The sequence below is a fragment of the Aythya ferina genome, assembly GCF_964211825.1.
Source record: "Aythya ferina genome assembly, chromosome: 2".
In the NCBI taxonomy this organism is placed as follows: Eukaryota; Metazoa; Chordata; class Aves; order Anseriformes; family Anatidae; genus Aythya; species Aythya ferina.
Window position 1 is genome coordinate 15,811,582 of NC_140297.1, and position 24,165 is coordinate 15,835,746.

General features: G+C 36.9%; 1 protein-coding gene across 9 annotated transcripts in view; it reads left to right on the forward strand.

Annotated features, from left to right (window-relative positions):
- Nucleotides 1–23,744, forward strand: part of ARHGAP12 (Rho GTPase activating protein 12) — a 78,039-nt gene extending 54,295 nt beyond the window's left edge. For 5 of the 9 annotated variants that reach the window (XM_084511303.1, XM_084511308.1, XM_084511306.1 and 2 more), the window contains 11 exons: nt 1,378–1,439; nt 3,058–3,139; nt 10,162–10,266; nt 10,626–10,724; nt 13,057–13,156; nt 14,079–14,198; nt 17,109–17,207; nt 19,206–19,283; nt 20,330–20,464; nt 20,730–20,832; nt 21,269–23,744. In XM_084511303.1, coding sequence (XP_084367429.1) covers nt 1,378–1,439; nt 3,058–3,139; nt 10,162–10,266; nt 10,626–10,724; nt 13,057–13,156; nt 14,079–14,198; nt 17,109–17,207; nt 19,206–19,283; nt 20,330–20,464; nt 20,730–20,832; nt 21,269–21,443 — 1,158 coding nt within the window. In that variant the 3' untranslated portion in view covers nt 21,444–23,744. Of the gene's footprint in view, nt 1–1,377; nt 1,440–3,057; nt 3,140–10,161; nt 10,267–10,625; nt 10,725–13,056; nt 13,157–14,078; nt 14,199–17,108; nt 17,208–18,252; nt 19,284–20,329; nt 20,465–20,729; nt 20,833–21,268 lie in introns of those variants that run through there. The other 4 variants (XM_084511307.1, XM_084511309.1, XR_014690361.1 and 1 more) reach the window with 3 other exon arrangements.
- The last annotated feature ends 421 nt before the right edge of the window (nt 23,745–24,165 follow it).

The window sequence follows — 24,165 nt, forward strand, 5'->3', positions numbered from 1 at the left end:
TTGTTTTATCCATGCTGCATAAAACATACAGATAAAATTTGTAAGATTCCTGAACTACAAATTAGTCTTTAGTAAGAGTATTGTCAGAGCATTTGAGCAAAAAAATTCTATGCTGTATTCTGAAGTTCTGGTCCACTTAAATTTGAGATTTAGAGGAGAATGCTGGAGAGAATGTACATGTATCTTCTGTTTTCATTGGATCTAAAATTTAGGACATTTTCGTTATGGTAAAGCTAATTTGGATCCTTTTCCTAGTTGACTATTTCAACTAATAGCTTAGTTCTTAAATTAGGAATTATTAAGAGCCGTTACTGAAAAGGAATAAATTAAAATAATATAGGATTCATTTAGTATACTGGTAGGACAAAGCTGGGGTGACAGGAGATGATAGAATTCATTACCTCATTTCAAGAGTCACAAGTAGTACAAATTGACAATTTTCTTTTTATCCTAGAGTATTTTTTCAAACTTGTCTTTATTTTCTTATTCTTCTATAGAAACAAAAAATATTCACTCCTTTGAAACTTGAAAATGCCCTTCTTATTCAGTATTCTTCTTTTTCCACCATTCACTGCTTGATCTCCAAATTTATAGAGACGCATACAAATACAAATGATTTTCATCAACGAGACATAACTAAGCAGCTTAAAATTCTAATGTTTTGCTTGGGGTTAGGAAAAAATAGGGCATCAAATGTTTCACTCATCTGTTTTGGAAATGAATATATTAATATGAATTAATAATGAATATTATCCACAAAGATGATCCTGGAGGTGTTTAGGGCCAGGCTGGATGGGGACCTGGACAACCCGGTCTAGTGGGAGGTGTCCCTGCACATGGAAGGGGGGTGGGAACAAGATGATCTTCAAGGTCCCCTCCAACCCAAGCTGTTGTATGATTCTCTATGAACACTTTTATGCAGTTCAGGTATGGTTTATTTAAAATACACAGCTATGTTAGAATAACTTGGGAGAGTTCTGTCAAAGAACTTGGGTTGGCTGTTTGTCAGCCTCCTTTTTTAGTAAAAGACACAAACACAATTTTGCTATTACGCCAATTATTATATCCTTGTTTAAAATTTCCACTGTATTGTACCACAAAGAATTTAAGTTTAGCTTGTCAAAAGAACCTAGGCCATGAAGAAAGAAGGCTTTTTACCTCCTTCATGTTGATGAGTATTTTCCCAGAGTAATCTTGACTTTGCTGATCTCTGCATATTTAAATATAACTTCAAGAAACTGCTGTATGTAACTGTATAACATGTGCAAAGATGGCTTGTTCTCAGAAATTGATTATTTGAGGGATGTAATTCAGTGATGTGATGGCAATGGAAGCAGATTTTCTTTTTAATTTATTATGCCTTACTGCATCTTACAGGGTCAAGAGAAGTATGGGTTATTGAATGTGACGAAAATTACAGAAAATGGGAAGAAAGTTCGGTAAGTCTTGGAGTTCTAGAAGTACACATACGTAAGACTTTGTGTAAGGTATTTGACTTCAATGTTAAGACAGCATTGAGGCTTTTGCAATTACTTGTATTAGGACAGCATAGAATGTTTTGCAATTTCTTAGTTTTTCTCTGAATTTGCCTTAGAGATTTTCTTGTAGGTTGCGTATTTTCTTGTCCCAAAGCGAAGTCTGTGTTTTTTCCCAGTGACTTAATAGTGGACTTCAGGCATCCAGAGGCTTGCGTGTGCCAGGTCCTCATAGAGGGCAGTGATTTCACGAAGGTGTACTGATGAGAGACAGCTTATTTTTTAAAGGAATTTATTTATTTACGGCAAAATCTATGTAGCTTATAGTCTGTCTTGTTCCTAGAATAAGAGGGGTGTAAGAGGGGTCTTCAGACTTTCACTTCATTTGGTTTAATATTTAAGGAGAGTGTATTTCATGTTCCCCCTAGTTCTTCCTTCACTTCTCTTGTGAAGGATTTCCTACATAATGTCTTATCCAATGTTTGTCTCCCCGTAGGTGATGAATGACCTCTTTTTAACTTCCTTTCTCTGCCTCACAGGCAGGCATCTGCATAAAACATAATGTAAATCCAAGTAATGCTGTGTAACTTAAAATTCTAGCATTTTGCAAAGAGTCAGTGCTATAAAATGTGTTTTTTTCCTCAGTTTTTATTTAGGTTTGCTTTTTTACGTTTAATTTTAATCTCTAGTACTGTGTTACAGAGATCAGTGTTCCCAGATTTTTGATACATGGAACATATTTTTCTTGAGGATTAAATTGTTAGCACGTAGCTGATCTTTAAGAGATGCCCTGACCAAGTCTAGTACAGGTGGGCAGCAGACCTTGCCCCCAGCTTGGTTCCCCAGAGCTGCTCCTAAGAGCCTGGTAGGAAAGGGCAGACAGTGGCTCGTGCAAGCTGCTGCTGGTGCAGTATAATCTTGCCACTTAAGTCACATCTGTTGGGAATCACTGATCTGGATTACTGGGCTGCTGTACAGAAAGATGCAGCATGTCACTGTGAGAGCTGTTGAATAATAATTCATGTTTGGGCAGTAGGAATAGATTGTCAGGGCTCGTCAATTTTTTTTTTAACCTCAGGACAGATATTCAGGCACAAAAATATATCGTCAGACAGCTGGAACAACTGATTTGTTCTTTTTCCACATCTTAAAGATGTGTAGCAAATATTTCATTGCCAGTGTAAATTAGCTTATTGCATACAAATGGGGACAGTTGCATCCCAGTTAGATGTGATCAGTCAGTTTCAGAATTATGTGGTACTTTGGCACAATCTCCTTAGTACACAGTGGGTTGAGCATTCCCGATTAGCCCTTTTGAAATTATAATTGTATGGTATTCCTCCTGGTGAACTGCTTCCACTGCTAATTAGCTTTGTTTGATTTAGATTTTGATGGTCAGGCTGGGACTATTAACATATGCTGCCTTCTACAAATACGCTAGCAATTAAGACTTACTGATGGCACTAATGACTGTATATATGGTTAAGTTTTAATAACATGCAGGTCAACTGGGCAACACTGATAGCTTAAATATGTGCTTTCAAAGTCAATTTATCATATGTTTGTTTACAAATATTTACAGAAAGAATTGGATGTCATCATGGGCGGTATTACAGGGTTCATCACTGCTGTTCACTAAAACCCAAGGAAGTGGAACTGGCTGGGTAAGCTTGGGAACAAGTCCCTGCCTTCATTTAAGTGTTAATCACATAAATCACAAAAAATTAATATATATGCATAATTTAGAAAAAAAAACACACAAGGTGTGAGTATGGGAGGTAGAGTGGGGAGGCTGGAGAAGTTACCAGGAAAATAGTTGTGATGTAGGATGAGAAGAAAAACAAATGTACTTTCTTGTAATTCAGAAACATTTTTACATTTAGTAAGTATGAAACAGATGAAGAGGCATTCAGATGTTCAATAAGTTGATTATTTTTTTTGCTGTGGACCAGATATTTTTGTGTTCCTTACTAATGTGTTTATCTAAATAGTTCTTTTGCTTTACTGTTCCTAGGTAATTTTTGATGTGGTAAATATAATTAAAAAAAAAAAGTCTGACACTGACACTTAGTTTATTGCATTGGAGTATTTGAATAATATAAATAAAAAGGACTGCTGTAGGTGTTGTTGGTAGGCAGCAGTGCTTTGAACTTACGGGAGAAAGTGTACATTTAGTATTGTTGTCTTACTGTTTAGTGATTCCCTCGTTGAACTCCTTATTTTGTTTTATATCTGTATAGTGGGTGACAGGTATTTGAATCTATTCTGATGCCTGATGAAGACCTAAAGAGAAAACATCACACCAAATGTGACATCTATTCAATTTTTATATCATTTCTGGTCTAATAGCACTATAATTAAATAGGCTATATTTATCCAGCTATGTTCCTACATTAATCAGTATAGAAATGATTCATTAACTATGTCTTAATTACCCACTTTCGGAGGTCTGATACTAAAATTTCATGTGGATCTCCTATAATACCTAAAGATAGGTCAGATAAAGTGTTGGTTATTCCAGGATATTGTCATGCTGATTCCAGCAAAATTGCTGATCTTTCTACTTGGCTCACTTTCTCTTGCTACTCTTCTTTTTGGACAGTCAGTTGATACTCACCATTCTTTTCTAAAACTCTGAGTTCATTTCAGAGGTGTAAACGTCATTTTTCTGCCCTTTTGTTGCTGTTGAAGAGGTGGTTGCAGGAATATGGATGAGGATAGGTGAATAACAACATTGGGAGTAGTAGAGAATGGAAATATGGAAGCTGGGCGAAATGATCAAGCAGATTGAAGAGAAGAGGAGGAAAAGTATAAGAATTAAGGTATAGGATAAGGTGAACTGTGCTGTCTGTAGTAGAAAATGGACCTAAGGAGGTCTGGCTATGCTGTATGTGGGGAGGGGAAAAGAATGTGATGCACATCGGAGACAAAGCACAGAAAAAAATGAATAGAAACATACATATATCTGAAAGTGACTTTCACAACTGTAAACATTGGGACGCTAGGTAAATGTAATAATTTTTCTCTTTTGTGAGTAATATTAATAAGAAAACCTGTGAACTACTTTTTAATACATAACTTCCATAACAAAATATGTTGAAGAAATATTGGAGGACTTTTACAAGGTGAGTCTCAAAGCAGGAAGTACTGGGATCAGAAGGCTTAAAAACTTCCTCCCTTGCCTTCCTTCATGCCCTTCAGTTATTGTCTATTGTTCAGCCCAGTTCAGTTTTATCACCCTACTTCATGAACTGGGAAATTCCTGGACGTTCAGGGGTGAGGTTTAATATTTAGTCTCTGTGCACAAAGAATACTATTATTATAGCAATAATGTTATTTTTATTCTAAAATTTCTTAATACTCTTGATCCAAATTTAGCTGTAGATCAAAAAAAAAAAAATTAACAATATGTTGATTATATCATACTGTTCATGAATGTATGATACAGTTATGAATGGATGTGTGCCTGACTGAATTATCCACAGAAGATAGTTGTGCAGATCTGCTTATTGTTTAAGAAGACTATTTATAGGGTGTAACACACCTAACACTACAGTCATTCAGTGAAGAGGGGGAAAAAAAATTATCAATTCTTTTGATAATTTAAGTGCAGCAAAAAGTCCCATGGTCACTATCTGGTAAGAATATTTCTGTGGGAAACTGTCAGGTATGTGGCATGCTGTCAAGTACCTGATGCTGTACACAGCTTTATTCAGTTCATACTGTTCATGTTTATGATTAAGTTGAAAATGTCAAGGGAGAACATCCTTCAAGGACTGTGTGTGCAGACTTACCCTAGGTTTTCTAAATGTGTAAATATTCAGCACATGTTCTTTTTCATCTTTGTATAGGAAATTTTTTGGGGATGTTAAAAATTCTGCCTCACACGTCAGAAACTTGGAACTGTATCAGTATTTCAATAAGGTGGAGCCAAGTCTAAGTCTGACATGTGAGAAGAATTACATTTCTCCTTCATCTTGAGAGAAGAATGTTTGTTTAGCAGTGGTCTAGCGATTGATATAACCATATCATTTTTTGTGCATTGTTTTGTGACTTCATCACTCTTCTTCCTTTTTCTCATCAAGTCACTTTGCCAAGTGAGCTCAATCCCTGAGCTTTTGCTCTCGCTGCTTTCTTCTTGGAAAAATGCTCTCAGTCGTCGACCTGCTGTCACCTATGTAAACTCTGACCGAGTTTCAGCTATCAGTGTATGTGTTCTTGTTGCATGTCTCTTGTCGCTGTAAGGCTATTTGCCACTAATCTGGAAAGTAAATTTGAGCTTTTCCAAGTTTTCTCTCTTCATATAACACCTTATGTATCCTATTTGTTATTCTCTCAACTTTTTTTTTAAGGTACAAATTAACAAAAATGAATTACAATAATCCTGTAATTGTTTTAATAGAACAAGGTACAGAGATTGTCTGGTTCATCAGTACCAGAATTATATTATAACCCCAAATTTGCCTACTGTTTGAACCATTAGTGTCTTGACTAATAAACAGCATGATATAAAATATCTGTTAAAAACTGACCATTTCTAATTCTTTCTAACACAGCTAATTTAAGATGTTTGTAAGGTGCCTACGGTGCCTTTGATACAGTGATGCACATGGTATTGCTTAATTCTAGCTATAATTGAAATACACAGAAACATAAATTTTATACATAAAAACCAAAAGGAAAAACTTGAGGATGTTCTGGCTATATACCACATACAGAAAGCTGACATAAATTTGTAGGACTTCCTAAGTATAACGTAAGTATTTGTAGTTAGTCATATTTTGAAGTGTAGGTGCCAAGCATAGAAGTGGTGCTTATCAGAAACTGGTAAATGCTGGTAGCTAATACAGTAGTTTGTCTAAGGTGGATGAGGAGAAATTAATACTCTTTGTAGAAGAAATAAAAATTCTTGATTGGCTGTAGTAGTTTTTAACATCTTAGTTCTGATTATTAACGTAATCAGAATCAAACTAAAGGTTTCATTATAAATTATATCCTGAAAACATTAAAAGTGGTTTCATTTATTTGTCTTCTTGAGGACTAAGGTAGTGGGGGTCACTAAAGCTGTTTTGGTTCTTGGCTGTGTTCCCTGAAGAGTGGAAAGTGCTAAACGTTTTGAGTGTAGTTACAGTTCCTGAGACTTTCTTTCAATAGCTGAAAAGCTCTGTCTCTTGGTGGGAATGAGTTGTAGTAGCTACTGACAGATTTTAGTGGTGGGGCTTCATAAAACATGGGAAATAGCAATTACTGAAAGGTTTCACCCATCAAACTTCTGCAACAGCTGCATGTCACCAGTGTCAGGTATGGTGGTGGTAAACTTCCCATGTAAAGGTAAAGAAGTAAGCAATCTTCAAGGTTGATTTGGGCAAACTGTTTATTATGATATACCACTGCTTATAGACAAGTGTGTGATACGGACGTTACTACAGTTCATCAGTGTTGCACAGCTGAGTATATAGGAGCTTAGATTATTATCATAAAAGCTATTGGTAATGTAAATACTACTATTGGAGACAGATTTCCAAAAACTTCCAACATCTTACTATGACAGTAAAGAATATCTTAATATTTCTCATTTTCTTGTCAAAGCTGTAAGTTCTCAATATTTGTTACCAGCTCTAAAGGAGCCGCTAAAGAGCCCCACAGTGCTATTTCTGCAGATGATTGCAGGTGAAGAAGATTGGGGATTTAAAAATTCTACTAAACACTGATGAGGAACAGAATATTGAGAACGGTAGGGGTCATTTGTACATCTTAAAGCCTTCCTACAAGTAATATCTGACTCTGTTTCCAACGAATGCTGGCCTGTATCACCATACAGACTGTATGGTTCCTCCTCTGGAGGCTTCCGTGGCTTGGAGACAACCTCTAAAAACACCGAAAAGGCTTTCTAGCTATTGATGCCAGCACACATCTTCGAGGCAGTCCTTAAGCTACTCAGCATCTACTGTGTCTGAAGCAACAAAAAAATCCCCTGTGCTTTCCAGAAAGTGAAAGTTATCTCTGCCATGGAAATAGCATAAGCGCATCCCGTGACTATACTTTTTTTGTTCCTCAAAAAAAACTGTCAGAAGTGAATGTAGGACAACTTCTTTATATCGGATATCTCACAGCACCGTGTTAGAGACCTCTCCCCTCTTTCAGTCTCATTTCTGCTGTCCTTTCCAAACTTCCCAGACAGCCGAAAAGAGAAATCTGGTAAGAAGCAGGGAGCTGCCCAGCAAGAACTAAATGTGACCTGACCAGTGCTGGCTTGACAGCTCGCTCTGAGAAAGCAGGCTTTGTCTAGGTGGCAGCAGATGCTAAAGGGACAGGTTTTCTTTTTACTTCTCCCAACAAAACCTGTTCGCTGCAGGAGGATTTGATCCCCTTTAGCTAACCTTTGGATGCTGAGCATCCGAGCAGCCCTGCATTTGCTTCTGGAATCTTTTCAGGAGGGAAACAACTGCTGGCTTCTCATTTTCGTGCACCCAGGAGCAGAAAAGAAGCATGGCAGAGAAACTCATAGGAGACATTAAATGCTAAACTTATTTTTTTGTTATTTAAGGAAATTCTAAGTTTGACTTATCAGAGGTGTTTTGCAGAGAGGCTGGAGTGTGTGCTTTGTTGTTTTCACCAGCTTGCATCCTGAAACTGCAGATTTGGCACTGCTCATGTGAAGGAGCTGGGGAAGAATTCTGTTTTTCTACCCCGGCAAATGTGGCTTCTGTTTTTTGTGTTCTGTGCTCCTCTGATATGCTGAAGGGAGTCAGCCTGAAAACAAGGGTAGAGTGCAACAGTGCTTGAGGTAGCACTGGGGTTTGTTACCTGGAGTTCAGCAAACGGGACCGTATTGCAGGGCAGGAGGGAAGCTCGCTCTGGTCAAAACAGTAAGGACTGTTGTTTGTTGACTTCCCCTGTAGCAGGTCATCTCCTGTGCTGCTCAGCATCATGTGGGAGGTGTTTTTAATAAATCCCTTGATCTTGCACAGGACTTTGGCACTAATCTCCTGCTCTCTCCAGTGGCAAGCTCTATAAATCTTTTTTTTTTTTTTTTTTTCTTTTCCAGCATGCAGGAAAGTTGCTGTAGGCTGTCAGGTGGTGGTGTGTGCCTGGTGCACTTCAGTTGCATATGCAGCAGTTGTGTGGGTCTCCTAAATAGACAGCTGTTGTACAGCTGCCCATGATTGCCAGAGGTGCATCTGTCCGACATTTGCTTCTAGCTTCTGCGATCTCCATTTCTGAACTGTACTACCAAAAGCTATTAGGCAGTAGTCTTAGATGAGATATCTGAGAATCAGGTTCGAAGGTTTTTTCAGACATAAGTTGACATTGGGTAAACTAGAAATATTCCCCACTTCTGATATTTCACATGTTGTTTCTTTCCATTTAATGCTTAATTGCCCTTAGGAATCAAACAGGGAGATTTTCTAGTGGTAAACAGCCTTTCTAAAACACAATTAGCATTAATTAACATCCTTGCTGGGAATTTAATCAGAAGCAGCAGATTAATTCTGTTTTCTGTTTTTTCTCACTTTGGATATGGTTGTTGTGGTACAGGCTGCAAGCCTTGTGTTCACAGCAAGGAGATTGTCCTGAGGCTCAGGTCATCCTGAGCTCCTGCAGAAACATCAAATTTCTTTTTTTTTTTTTCTTTTCTTTCTGTTTTCTTTCCAGAAGTAGAAAAGAATCTTTATGTTGGATCAGATACTACAGGCTGTCCTCAGATGTACAACATTAAATTTCTGTACTGCAGCCAATTGACAGCTTTTCCTGTTCTTTTTTTTTTTTTTTTTTTGCTTATTTTATTCACAGTTGGAGCTTCTTGTTTGTGTGGTTCCCTAAATTGGTTTCCTTGAGGAATGATACTTCAAAGCTATGTGGTGTATGCTGAAACCCTAATAAAAGTACTTGGCTTAAAAAATTTGCCATACCCAGCATAAATGTACAAGTAGGAAGTAAAAATAGCTCCCTCATGCGTTCCTCAATTATTAACCCACCAGCAACCCTTCAGAATGCTTTTTAAAATCACTTTGGTTATTTACTGTTTTTTTTTTTTTTAAGTAGCTAGGCAGTGAAATTGATTTGTGTTTACTTAGTGGAGTATGCTCTAGTATTACATTAGAAGCATTAAAGGAAAACATTAAATAGATCTAATATAAAAAAGCATCATTGGAAACATTTAAAAAGAGTATTTGTTCTGAAAATGTAAGAGCTGAAAGTGCTCTTTCAGTGCAAGAGGGATGTATTGTGTGTAGTGATTCCTATCTGGCAAAGCTACTGTTCCTGGTGGGATTTGTGTTTTTATATATTGATGTTGTTAACTGACTGAATGATTTGCGTTCAGTTATGTGTTAGCCTTATGTCTTGAAAGCTTGGGACTATTTTAAGATCAAGCTGTAATCAAAATATCTATGGACATCTACTACTTGCGACAGAAAAAAGCCTCTGCTAGAATCTGGCACTTAAAACTATGGAATTTTAAAGTCTTTAGGCTGGGCAGTTTCTAATAGGTGTGTTTAAAGATTTTTTGGGGTATGTTTTTTGTTTTTCCTGATATCATGTCAGTTGATATGTAGCAAAGTACTGTATTTGGGTTAAATCATCTAGGCTGCAAATAAAATGTTGGTGTGTTGCATTTAGAGAATTGCAAGGCTATTTGTTAAAAGCTTTTTTCTCTTTTCATCATCATTGTTCCTTTTTCCAGAAGTTTGGTGTCAATCAGTCTAAGCCAGAATTTACAGTGGATCTCAAAGGGGCATTGATTGACTGGGCTTCAAAGGACAAATCCAGCAAAAAGAATGTTATTGAGGTAAATTATTTTATTTAAATGCAAAATTATAGGCACTTCAAGTGACTTCAGAAAGTGTCTCTAAGCATAAGCTTCAATTAGTTCAGTTTTTTCTATTTCTCCCCTCTCAAATGTACATGTATGTTTATTCTAGTACCTGCAAGAAATGTCCTTTCTTTCATGTCTGCACAGCCTATATGCATGCATTTAAATTTTAAGCAGATGTATGTACTGCTTTCACTGATTGTTGAGTAGCTATATATTATTTAAAAGTTGTGCCAAAAAAATGTTTAACTTTGTTTAGGTAATTTCAACTGGGAATTCTAGTAAGTTTCTCAATTCCGATGACATCTTTTTTTTTTTTTTTTTTTTTTTTAAAGCTAAGAACCCGCCAAGGAACTGAGCTCTTAATTCAGTCTGATAATGACAGCTTCATTAATGAATGGTATAAAGTTCTTAACTACACCATCAACAATCAGGTATGTATTGGAATCATGAAGGTTCTGTTTTCAAGGTAATACTGTTTAGTAAAATGATTTATGTAATGACTCCAAGTGCTTCATATAGATCTTAGTTTCTTCATTTTCTTGAGCATGGGCTGGCGGTTGAAGATGTGGCAGTTTCTGGTGATGACAAGTGAAATATAACTAATAGTGACAAGGGAAGAAGAATGGTCCACTGGACTAAGGACTGGGAGGTGTGGACTGATCTCCAGCTCAGCAATGAGCTTCCTGCTGTGCCCAGATAATTTTTCTATCTCAGCAAGCTGAAAGGTTCTGACGGGAAGCAAAAGGGGGAAGGACTGCCAAGGGAATGCTTAGCATAGTGACTTAACTTAGTCAGCATCTGTTACTGCTATTCAATTATAATAAGACTACATTAAAGTGTAAATCAAAAGCCCTGGCAAAATACTGTGTTATAACGCCAACTCCTTATCAACAGAAAGGTGATCAAGCATTTGCTCTTGATGCTGCTGAACAAGATTTTACCATCTTTGAATTCAGAAGTTGGAGGAGACATTGGAGAAAATACTACCCTCAAATTGAGTTAATGCACATTCTTAATTTGTGTAGCTACAGGTCTGGCTCCTTCCCAGAAAAGCTGCATTTATGTCCTAGTCTCCAGGCAGCAGATAATTAAAGTTGATGCTTTGCTGTCAGTCAGTAGCCTTCATTTCTCTTAACCCTTGATAGTTTTTTCCACCCAAACACAGCAGGGTAATACAAATGGTTTAGTTTCTTTGTGCTCACAGTTTGGGCCCCTTAACTTCTGGTACAAAAATGTCAAGACTGTTAATAACAGGCAGTCACTCAGCAACACCTTTCTCCTGTCTGTCGCACGTAACACTGCTGACACTTCTCCCTTGCTGAAATGGAAATGGAAAGGCTGGGATATAACTGAGGCAAGAGTGAGGTACTACATATCGTGTTGAGGAAGTAGAACAGAACATAGCTTTGAAATTTAACAGCCCTGAGGAACTTAGAGGCCTCTTGAAGAGAATATTGTTCAAATGTTCTCAATAATGGAGACATCGTTTGGAGGTCCAAATGATGTCAGTGACAGAGATCCTTAGCAGGGACATTAACTGAATTGCTGAATGTAGTGAACTTTGACATACGAGAAAGGCTATCCAAAGCTTTCGAAAAGCAACAAGGAATGAGGCTTGTTTAAAGTCTTCTCAACCCAGCAGGTTAAAGTGCAACTTGTTTTACGTCATGAATAGTCATGTTTTTTGCTCATTCGGTGTTCTATAGTACACAACCTTGCATTATTTTTAAGATGAGAGACACTTCTAAGAAAATAGATTACTGATCTTTTTGTAATTGCATAGAAATGAAGTCTTTCTGCTTTAGTAGAAGAGCAGTTAGTAGAGGTCAATGACGGAATGGATATTTTGCACTGAGACCAAAGGAAACTTCTTTTTCTATTCTTTTTCTCTTTATTAATGTCTGATGTCATGACCAGCTTAAGTATGAGGCTGCAGATAGACAGTTGTGTAGACTTTGGTTTCTGCCTACACACTACAACATGATTTACATTTTCACTTAAACGTGTGTTGTGTTTTTTTTTATTTTTTTCCCCAAGAATATCAAAGGGTGTTGAGGCAGTGGAGCAGGTTGCCCAGAGAAGCTGTGGATGCCCCATCCCTGGAGTTGTTCAAGGCCAGGTTGGATGGGGCCCTGGGCAATCTGATCTAGTGGGTGATACCCCAGCCTATGGCAGAGGGATGGAACTAGATGATCTTTACTGTCCCTTCCAACCCAAACCATTCTATGGTTCTATGAATGTGCTGAGAGAACAATAACACACAGAGCAAGGCTTTTTGGACCCTGGAATAAACTGCTGGAGTGAATTCTGTGTATGTTCTGACAGTGGTGAAGTTTTCCAACTGGCTGTTGTTTTCTGTGACAGAAAATTTTAGTTAGAAATTACAGATAGGGTAAATGTTCTAGAAATGGGTTTTAGACCATATAAATCAGGTGCTTCTGTAGTAGACCACGTGAATAAAATAGCTGATGTTTGTCTACTGATTTGAGGAAAAAAATTATTAGTTTATGTAATCGAGTTTTTGTCTTTATTGGGTCTTGTGATCAAATAGTTTTGGCAGAGTTACTCAGTTACAGTGAGAATGGTATAATACCAGATACCAGCTGAAAGATAATTTTATCATCTAGAGTTCAGGAAGAACCAACTGAATACCATTAAAGGGGAAACAAAAAGTGTATTTTAGAACTGTCTCCGTGATATGTCCTTTAATGCTATGTTCTGTAAACTGGTAAACTGACCTCTATGTTGTCTTAAATCTAATAGGTAGAGTCTGATGAAGCTTTAGAAGATGAGGTACCAGATTCGCCAGGGGTGGAAAAACAAGACAAAGAGAAAGAGAATAAAGACTCTAAGAAACTTCGTTGTGAGTAGAAAATTCTCCAAGAATTCATTTTTAGCAATGAAAAAAAAGTCTTTACTATTAAGTGTAAATAGAAAAGAAATCAAAAAGACATTTAAGAATGAAACTACTCCAATTTGTAAACATGCTTTGGTATAATTCCTTCTCCACCTTGGTGACAATTACTAACTTTTTATTCATGTTTTCCTAATCCTACTTAAAACATAGGAGAGAACAGGAGTAGTGAAATGGATTATTTTCAGGGTGTTGTCAAATGTACAGAGGTAATCAGATGTTTTCTCTGACTCTTATGGATAGTTTGGATTAAGAATCGTTTTGTCCTGTTGCCTGTTCAAAACTGATTTGGGTGTTTTTACATTTTTTTTGTTTGTGGTACAGCATCTGTAAGTATTTTCACATAAACTTCAATTTCACAAGTTGTTAGTGATGTTATTTTGGCTTGCTTGCAGAAATTAAGCATTTTTAATCACACCTTCAGAGAAATTTGCTTTTGCCACAGAAATTTCTTTCTCTCCAGAGAAATATATTAGGCAGACTTTTTTTTCTGTATTTTACTTCTGGGCTTTATGTAATTTGCAAGAAAGTATTTATTTCATTTAAAATACTTAATGAGTGGCAGGACTGGTTTTGAAACATAGGTATACAATTTAAATTCCATGTTTAGTTTATGTAAATTACCATTTAATTTCACAGATGGCACTTGGTTTTAGAAGTTTTATGTGAAAGGTTATTGAATTGGCAGCTTGAAAAGTGAATGCTATGTACAAGGAGTTCAAAAAATGAAGGAAAATGCAGATGCAGTGCAAATTTGAAGAGTTTTTGTATCTTCATGTGTTTTTGAGATGTTTTTTCATATTGATTCCTTGGCAGAGAAGTTCAGTGTTGGTTTTGTGGATATTAATGTGAAGTGCATTTCTGTTTCCAGCAATGAAAATGCCTAGCAATATAGACTCTACAGATCAGAAAAAGACCAAAACGAAGCTAAAGAAGTTTCTTACACGACGACCTACATTACAAGCTGTCCGCGAAAAAGGCTACATTAAGGGTAAATGAACTTTTTTGACAAAGGAAATAATTTGAAAAAATAAATTTCATAGTTCAGGTGTAAAATGGGGTTTAAATTGTCTAGTTTTAGAGTAAAACACATGTATATAGCTGGCTTAACAAAAGTCTTGTATGTATAGTGGAACTGGTGTGTGTTTGTCATTCTTCTGAGCAATGCTGTTAGCTGCTAAACTTGATGAAGGATGTCCTCTTCTACTCTCATTACTGGCAAAACTGAAGTGGAAAATGAGAGACCAGGGACCTACATGGAGCTTGAGTGTTTCTGAGCTAGAGACTCCATTTGGTCTGCAGTTCTGAGCTGGAAATTTTGGATAGCCAGATAATCATTCCTTTGTACAAGGGAAAGGAAAGTTGAGCACATGTGCATATGCTCGTATGTTTCACAGGGGTGTTCTTAGTCTGAATGGAACCAGACAATCTTGCAGCATCTCATAAGAAAGGAGATATTTAGGCAAAAAAAAAAAAAAAAAGAGGCTAAAGGAATCTTAAAGGAAATCTTTTCCCTAACCTTTTTCTTTGAATGTATACATTTTTTACAAACAAATGTTTGACAACAGATATTCTTAAATGCAATTTATGAAAGAATTGATAATTTAATATATTATACTTTCATCTGTCACACCTGTATAAACTCTGAAAGAGAACAGTATTTGCACAGATCAAAGTTAATGTGTTTGTGTAACTTTCTTCTTGCTAATTTCTGGTACTTTCTGTAAAACCTCCTTTGCTTGTTTGTATGCTTTAGCAGGACTTGTAGGTGGTGCTCTACTAGGGTCAAAATAGCGTATGGGTAGGCAAATAACCCAAATCCGACTATGATTTGCCTAACTGCATACTTTAACAGGTGTGCTTCTGTTGCATGTGGCATTTGATATATTTGTGTATCTGCAAACCTAACTTAACCATAAATTATGAAATTTTTGTTTGGGATAAGAAGGCATTATTCCCAGACTTGGTTCTGCTCTGCTTTACAGCTTAGAATTCATGTGAATTCTCCATGATATAACTTCTGACATTAGCAACGGTGAATGCTAAGTCAAGTTCAATGTGTACGTATGCATGCTGATGATTGGATTTTTAATAAAGATATTAAGGAAAGAAGAGTTTGTTTTTATTTAAAAGCATGATGTAAACTTACGAAGTTGGATCTGCACTGTACAGTTTTATGTTTACTGTATGAGTGAAAAATACAAAGGTCTACTTAAAGGCCTAGTGTACTTTTGTGGCTGCTACAGAATAAATTCAGTAAATGACAACTTGGCAAATGTAATGCGAGTTGAAAAATGAAAAATCTTGGAAAATGGTCTTGAAACAGCATGCATTAAGCACAAAAGTAACTGTGCTAAAGCTTTGGTACGTGGAAAAACAAAATTACAAAAGCTACTTTTAAGATGAGAGGAATAAATACAATTCTGGTACATGTGGAGATTATTAAAGTCAGAAGCAGTTGTAGCAAATCCTTTTGTTACATACTAGTATTTTCTCCTGCTACCTAATCTGCATTGTTTTACCTGCTACAGCTGCTTGCTATTCTGGCTTTCTACTTCCTGGGCTTTCTCAACCCTTTGCTACTGATTCTGCTTATACAGCTGGCTGCATGAGTAGCAGCAGCAGGAATGAGGTGTTTTGGGTCACTGACCTTATATGCCTACAGCTAATAATATCATTATATGCCAATTTTCATACCGTACGATTGCTTTGGTGAGCTGTTTGGATTTCCCAAAGTGCTCGTCAGATGCAAGTGTTGCTAGTGAACCTGCCTAAATTTCTAAACATGAAAAGTGGGTTAGATGCTATGCATGATGCAAATGCAAGAGCAGTCTCCCTCTTGCATAAGCTCTGAAGCAAGATGTACTAGATATTGCGAGGATGGTCGCTTACATGCCATGTTTAAAGGATAAAATAGAACTTTATTCACTTTAAGAGCGTGAGCTTTGCCTCTCTATTTCAAGACCTTGTTTCAGTCTCATGCATCTGAACCTGGGAGGTCATGAGTTATTTGGCCGTTGTTAATAAAACCATAGAAGCTGGCCTGGGAAAGATTTCAGTGCTACCATACAATCTGAACAAGAGGAGTTAGCACATTGATGGCATTTACTAAGACATTACAAGAACATGAAAAGTTCAGCTGACTTTCACTGTAACTCCAGTTAGATAGAAAACACTACATCTGGCTTTAGTATAATTTTGAGGACAAGATTCGAAATGATGTCCAAAAGTATGGACTTTGCCAATAAATACCTTTACTGAAATTCCAACCTTGTGGCCAGGTTGCATATACACAGTCACACTTCAGAGCTCTGCAGTATAAAGGTTCATCATTTACAAATCCATGTCAGAACTTAGTCTTTAACTCCTACATTAAAGCCTTTCTCTGTCACTGAATGTGTAATGTAGGGTTAAACAGTAAGTTCAATGGCGGATGACTTTACTTTTTCCCCCCCCAAAAAATCCACAAAAGCATTTATTTTGGTTGAAGTTCCATATCTCTGTTCAGATTGTTTAGCAAAGATTACAGTAAATGTATTTTGAACTTGGAACAGGAATGAAGTACAACAGGACATTTGAGTGTTACATTTCCCATTACAGCAATGACTATGACTCTTACAAGTGTTCTTCTGATGGCTTAAAATTATTTCAGTACCAAAGTTTCCCTACTTGTGCTTGGGTTGCTGCTGACACTTTTTCTCACCGGGAGCTTTTTCTTACTGGGAGCTGTTGGAAACGCTTTTCAAAACTTTTCTCGTTTTCTCTTTTCCCCTTTTCTCTCTAATACTGCGACAATTGTATCCAGTAGCCTTTGCTCTTTGTAGAGGTTTGTTTTAACCTGAACTAGTTCTGTCACTTGAAGCCTGTTCCACTGTAAATCAGTCTCTTTACTTGGTTCCAGATCAAGTGTTTGGTTCCAATCTCACCAGCTTGTGTCAAAGAGAAAACAGCACGGTGCCAAAGTTCGTGAAGCTGTGTATTGAGCATGTTGAGGAACATGGTATGGTGAATTTTTTTGTTTGTTTCCAAATCTCTATTGCTCACCACACTGTCTAATTTTGAACATTGTAATTCGTAAAATGCTGTAGATTACTTAAGGAAAATAATCTGAAACCTGTAGCTGCAGTTAGCAGTGAGTTTTCAAGAGTGCGTGGGTGGGTAGGTGGAGTACAGTTTGGGGATGGGAGAGGAGAGGAAGTCTTGCATCTAAGGAATTGATCTACGTAGTATCTTTCAAGATAAGGAAAAGGCAGCCTCCTAACAGTAGGGGCCTAAGGGAGGAGGGATTACAAGAAGTAATAGATCTCATCAGAATTTTCTTCCAGGTGAAGAGAGGATGTCTGAATGCAACCATTAGTTTCTGAAAGGTTGAAACATGTTTACAAAGTCACTTATATTAACACTTCCTTGAAACAAACTTATAGGAAAAAAAAGTGGTGTTCTTGCTCTGTATAAGCTTTGACTGCCAGAAAAGGAACCTATTATTTTGATCTCCTCCAGCCTCTTACACAGATTGCTATGTGAAGTTTCATGCTTTTCTGGAGATTATCAGTGTCCACACATATTTTCAGTGAAAGCAAACAAAAACTAAGTCTCTCCTACCTAATAGCTGGGAAAAAATGGTATGTTTGAAAGCTATATGTGGCATTAAAGGACATCTTCACCCTTTTTTGTTTGAAATATGTTGGTTTTGACTTCTGACTTGGCTCTAGTCTGGATTAATTTCCTTGCTTGTTTCTTGCTATTGCCATTGCCATATCACCTGAGAGTGGATTTGCCATAACTATCACTCAGATATACCAGTCTGTTAATTTGAGAACATTCTCTTGAGAATCAGGGTAAGTGTTTACAAGGGAATACTATAAGTGAATTTTAAGGTATCTTCCATGGGAACTTCATGTAGGGTTTTGTTGCAACCTGTAGTCCTTTCTCATCTTATGGCCTGGGAGGGAAAAGATAACTGCTTGCTGCCATTTGTGGTCTGCAGTTTGAGAGAAAGGGGTTATTTTGCATTGTTCTTTTTTTAATTTTTTTGTATTTTAAAGACAGGACTGCAGTGAAGATAGTGGTGAAGTTTTCCCTTTTTAAATACCCGAGGGGAAGCTGGCAGAAATGAACAGGTTTTTTCCCCACTTCCTCAACTCTTCTTGCTACTGCCAACACACTTCAAATCATTTCTTTCTGTAAAGAAATGACTAGTGGATTATGGGGAAAAGGGATATGTCAGATGGTGCTGGTAACTGTGCTGTATTGCATCAGACTACTCCTTGAGGAGCTACAGGGACTGAAGGTATTCTGGCAACACTCACCCTCTCAGTGGCACTGACTCACATGCTGCATTCAAGTGGCATTTCAATTAAATTCTTTACCTGCTAATCAATCACTTCTGAATAATTGCAGTAGCAACCACAGAGACACGGTTTTCTTCTTTGCCTGGTTGAATGCTCAATGCTGTAAAGGCAGGGGCTACCTGTTTATTTTGAAGGCTGTTGAAGAGTGAGTGTGCATGCATGTCATCTTTCTTGCAAACCTGGTCACTTGACAAGTTTGAGATGCTCTGTGCATGACTTGATTTGATTTTTCTTAACTACCATGCATTAAAAAAATGAATGTCCACAAAATAATTGGTTCTTGCATGTTGGACTCTGCATATACCCTGCCCACCCATGAAAACCATTCGAGATCCCTAGTCTCATTGGGAAAACTTGGAGCTGTTGCCTCATTTACTACTGTTCTACAGGGTAGGAAACTTAGAGATTACTTTTGAGCTTGATGTTACCAAACGTGTGTCTGAAAACTAAATCTTCTCCGATGTACCCTGCCCATCAGAAAAGCTAGTTTTATTTTTTGCATTGTTGAACAGGTGGTCGTTGTTACAAGATTAGGTGGGTTGCTTTTGTTTTTAATTTTTCAGGCTAGACCTATAGGCAAGGAGTCTAATAATTCCAGAATCTGTATGTATGTAAGGTATCAAAATGGATTTATCCCTTTGTTTTAGGACTAGACGTTGACGGCTTATACCGAGTTAGTGGTAATCTTGCAGTGATACAGAAACTAAGATTTGCAGTCAATCACGGTAAGTTTCCTTGAACTATATTATGATTACATAGATTTTTAGATTATTTGAAGTTCATAGAAAGGGGGAAAAAATGTATAAATACCATGTTTAATAATTGTCATCCTCAAAGTAAAATGACTTCAAAACAGATGAAGTTAGTGTGTAGTAGACATATAGATCATTAAGAAAGACAGAACAAAACTAACATTTTGGAGGTTTGTTCTTGCATGGAGCACAGAGGTTTTGCTAGAACATAATTATAAAGAAAAGTGGTATTAGAATTCAAAGGGGCAAAAAGAGTTTTAAAAAAATAACAATAATAATAACTGCATACCTTATGGGAAAACAGTAAGCATATTAAGTTTCCACTAGCATTAAGTTTACTTTTTAGCAAGATCTGCTATGCTCTTATAGTAAGGGGATTGCAAGCTGTTGTAGACTGTACTCTCGTGTAAAATTCCATGTACCTATACCTTAGTGTTTGTTCAGTGGGAATCAAGGTGGCTTGCAGCTGGGAAAAGAACAGTAGCCCCTCTATATCTGGCCAATCGTTTCCTGATTAACAGGTTCTTGAAGTAAATTTTGTATTATATTGGAGTTCATATTCTCCTCTGGTGTCCTTGGTAAGGGAGTGAGTGACATGTATCTCCCTACACAGTTTGGCTGCAGAAAAGACCCTGCTTCCAGGCTGAGGTGGAATTCCTGTTGAGATTTTTCTTGTTGGTTCCTTTCCGAGCAGTTTGGGGCCTCTAAATTGCTGCAGGTCTCTCAAGGACTGGATTGACAGTGTTCTAGCCCTTCTAAGAGAGCATGCAGTGTTGTCATTAGAATGCAGCCATATGAATATCTCACACAGTGCTTTTTCTGAGAAGTATTCTCCTAGCCACCTATAAATACAAAAGGTTTTACACTGCTGCTGCTGTACAAAGCAGAGAAAAGGCTGAAGGACAATACAGTCTTCACTGCTTTAACAACAATACTATGGGAAAGACTAGGTTATATATTAAAAAATTAGACATTCATAGTTAAATTATTAACATTAGTTGTTTATTTTTGTCTCTCAGATGAGAAACTTGACTTGAATGACAGTAAATGGGAAGATATACATGTCATCACAGGAGCTCTAAAGATGTTTTTCAGAGAATTGCCGGAGCCACTCTTCACTTATAATCACTTCAATGACTTTGTCAATGCTATTAGTAAGTCTGGAAAACGTGTATGTGCTTTTTATGTAACTTCTGCTCAATATGTGCAATTCAGTTATCTTAGTAAAAAGAACATTTTGATTCTGAATGTCTGTGAGGGCTACCTGCAGTTGCCGGTCAGTAATATAGAGGCTGGCCAGGAGGTGGCAGTATGTTCTCTAATATTAGCCCTGCAAAACAAGCTTTTACTCCCAGTCTCTTAAATTTTATGGCAAAGTTTTAAACAGAAATATTGAGGTTTTGTTTCTTCCTTCTGTAGAGCAAGAACCAAGACAGCGTGTCCATGCTGTTAAAGATTTAATTAAACAGTTGCCAAAACCAAATCAGGACACTATGCAAGTACTGTTTAGACACCTGAAAAGGTAAGTATTAGAAAGAATACTGACCCTCCCTTAAAGCTAAATAATCAAATCGAAAATAGTAGGTGACTCTTTCCACTGTATTTTTCTTGCAAATATTGGACTTGATAAATGCAATATATCTCTCTGTTTTATACAAGCTTGCAGAGCACCAGTGGACTTTAGACAGTATGTGTCAGAATTGTGATATTTACTGCAAAGTCCATAAGGACTAACAGCTGATTTCTCTAACATAAGTTAGAAAAAACGTGAAGATTTCAAGAATAATATTTCCAAGTAAAACTTTTCTGTGGAGAAGGAAATCACAGCAGGTGTATGTCTTAATAACAAGACTAGTAATTAAATATTATGAATAGTCATTTGCTTTGGACTGTTTCTTTTTTCCTGTCATCACTCTAACACTGATGTCTTCTTTTGTGTGTGTATTTTTCCCTTCCAGAGTTGTAGAGAATGGAGAGAAGAACCGAATGACCTATCAAAGTGTAGCAATAGTTTTTGGTCCAACCTTATTAAAACCAGAGAAAGAGACTGGTAACATAGCAGTCCACACAGTATACCAGAATCAGATTGTAGAATTAATTCTGCTGGAATTGAATGCCATCTTTGGACGCTGACATTTTTCTCGGAGTAGAAACTGGAAGTGATGGGTTGGCAGCAGTATTCCATCAGAAGGAAAATCTCTCTGCATATGATGTATTATGTTTGTGGACCAAGCAGCAACTTGATTTTTGCACTTTTGGGAGAGGGGAGAAATAGGAGAAATGTTTTACCACTTTAACGCAAATTAAAGTCAACACTTTGGATTTCTTTGAAAAAAATCAGCATAAAAAGTGAATTGAAAAAATTAGTTTGCCTTTTTTTTTTTTTTTTAAATAGCAGTTGAGAATTGCAATATAGGTTCATACACTGGATTTCTTGAAGAGTAAAGCTAGTAATCTCAAACTGGATAATCTGGAATTTAATCTTAAAATATTCCCACTTGGTATGGAAAAGTTCTACCAACTGATATGAAAAAAAATCAGTGAAGTTACACTTCAGGCTTGTGTATTACAAGCGATACAGATCTGTCTGACACTTTTCCATGAAGTTTCTGCATGCAGTGACTGTCTTAAACTTGTGCTAACAGTTTGGTTTAGTTATTCTAGTCTAATTTCTTACATGACATCTGCTGTCCTTTTTCCTTTTTTCTCCCCCCCCTCCCCAGCAACCGTTCTGGAACTTCTTAGTTGCTTTATAGAACAGCACACTGTTTCAAACACTGAACTTGTACCAGTATCCAGCTATGGATATTTGTCCTGTGGCATAACAGAAGTCATATTTAATACACATGTTCATTTTCTTCAGGGCGTTCTCTGAGCTAGGTTTTGTGTTATACTGATTTACAGCTAAATCCTAAGTAAATACCGACTGTAACACTGTACTGAGTACTTGGTATAATGCTGTGGTAGTGGAAGTTTCTTGATGTAAATACAGGCTGTCCTTTTGACTCTTGTATATAATTCAGTTCCTGTATAGTTTAAGAAGAACGTTCTAGTCACACATTTCTAATCATGGGTAGATTTGCTGCAGTAGCATAACGTTTCCAGTTGATGTCTGGGTTTCAGCAGTGAAACAGGTTATGGGGAGGGAGGGGGGACCTAACTGTGTGCACTTTTAGATGTTAATTACATTTGCGGGCAAATACCTGTAATGCAAATGGTACTGGAAAAATACTGAGTGTGCTTGCTAAACTGTTAATGCACTACAAGAAGAGCCTTTTAGGTTATTTAATATGTACAGGATACATTAGAAGAAAATGTATTATGAATTCTAACATCTGCAAATAGTGAAACTCATGTTTTGATAGATGTTTGATGGAATCCATGATGCTAAATTTAAGAATTTCTTTTTACATTAATGTAGAATAATTTGTAAAATTGGTTTTGACAGATTTTGTTACAGGGAGCATGGTCTGCTGAAGATTTTTTTAAATGTATTTTTCTAGACTAACTGCTGTATCTGACATATTTGTTATGTCTAACCTGAATAAAGAAAACCATTAGTTATTTTGGAGTTTGCCATTCCCGCTTAAGACAACATGAACCCCGTTTAAACAGTAAGACTGGTGTATTGTACTGCTTAGCATGGACACTACGTGCAGCAAAGAGTTGTCATGCTGAATTAAAAGATGAAAGGTTTCTGTATAGCCTGACAAGTTTAGGAATCTTCCAGTCCCTCTCTTTGTCAAGTTAAACTCTGACGTAAAATTCAGAGAGGGCAGAAGTAATTTATGGATATGAATTTGTGGTCTTTAAAACATCTCAGCTCCAAACCTATTGTTAAAAAGCAGATACATTGGGAAATATTTTTGTTTCACTTTTGATCTGTTGTATGCTTTTCACAACAAAGTTCCAGATTGCAGCTAAGGGGATATGTGGTGAAGTAGTGAGGTGTAATCAGATGACTGGTACAAGAATTTCATGAGCATAAGGCTTGGATGAGAAGTCTTCATAGATAAAAGAGAAGACGAGTTACCTTGTGGCTTTCTCACTGTCTTGTTGTGGTAATGGTGAAGTCTTGTGGTTTGTTGCAAAGCAAGGTGGGTGAGAATTGTGATAGCTACATCTGTGTTGTATTTTCAGCCTCCTGTTAGGCTTTCAAACAAGAACGGTGCTGAGTGGCAGATGTGCCCCCATTGACTAGAAAACATAAACAAAGTTGAAATATGTTGTTGTAGATTATTCAAATCCCAATTTCAGCTGTAAAATAAAGAATTCCCATTGCTAAAGGGGAGAGCTTATCTACAGGTCGTCTTTTCTGTATGAGTGTTTCTGTATTCAAAGAAAGAATTCCTTTTTAGGACCATTTGGTAATGAGGATGGCCATTTCGCTTTTCCTTGTATTCCCAGAAAATAAAGCATTTTGTTATTACAATATATAGTATGGTTTTGTGCAGTAAATTGTTGTAAGTTTTAATTTTCTCATTTTTAGTTTGGGGAAGTGAATGTACTTCTTAATCTAACGAGGTGCAGCTAAACACTCAAACCCTGCAGAAAGAGGAGGCTGTCCAAGCTGATGGTCTTGACTAACCTGAAATTGTGTATGTCTGCATATATATATAGTGTTTGTTCCCTGCTTGAAATACCTTGTTGTCTTGTTCCTACAGTTAGCTTTTCTTTTAAAAATCAAGAACAGATCTTTACACAAACACAGGGAGGGAAAGCTGTTTGCATCAGATGGAGCACATTTAAAGCCTGAGCTGAGGAATAGATGAACCAGATTGGATTTTAGACTAGAATCCAATTTTAATTTGACAAGTTATGACTGCTCAAAGGTACAATGCTAGGCATTGGTGCC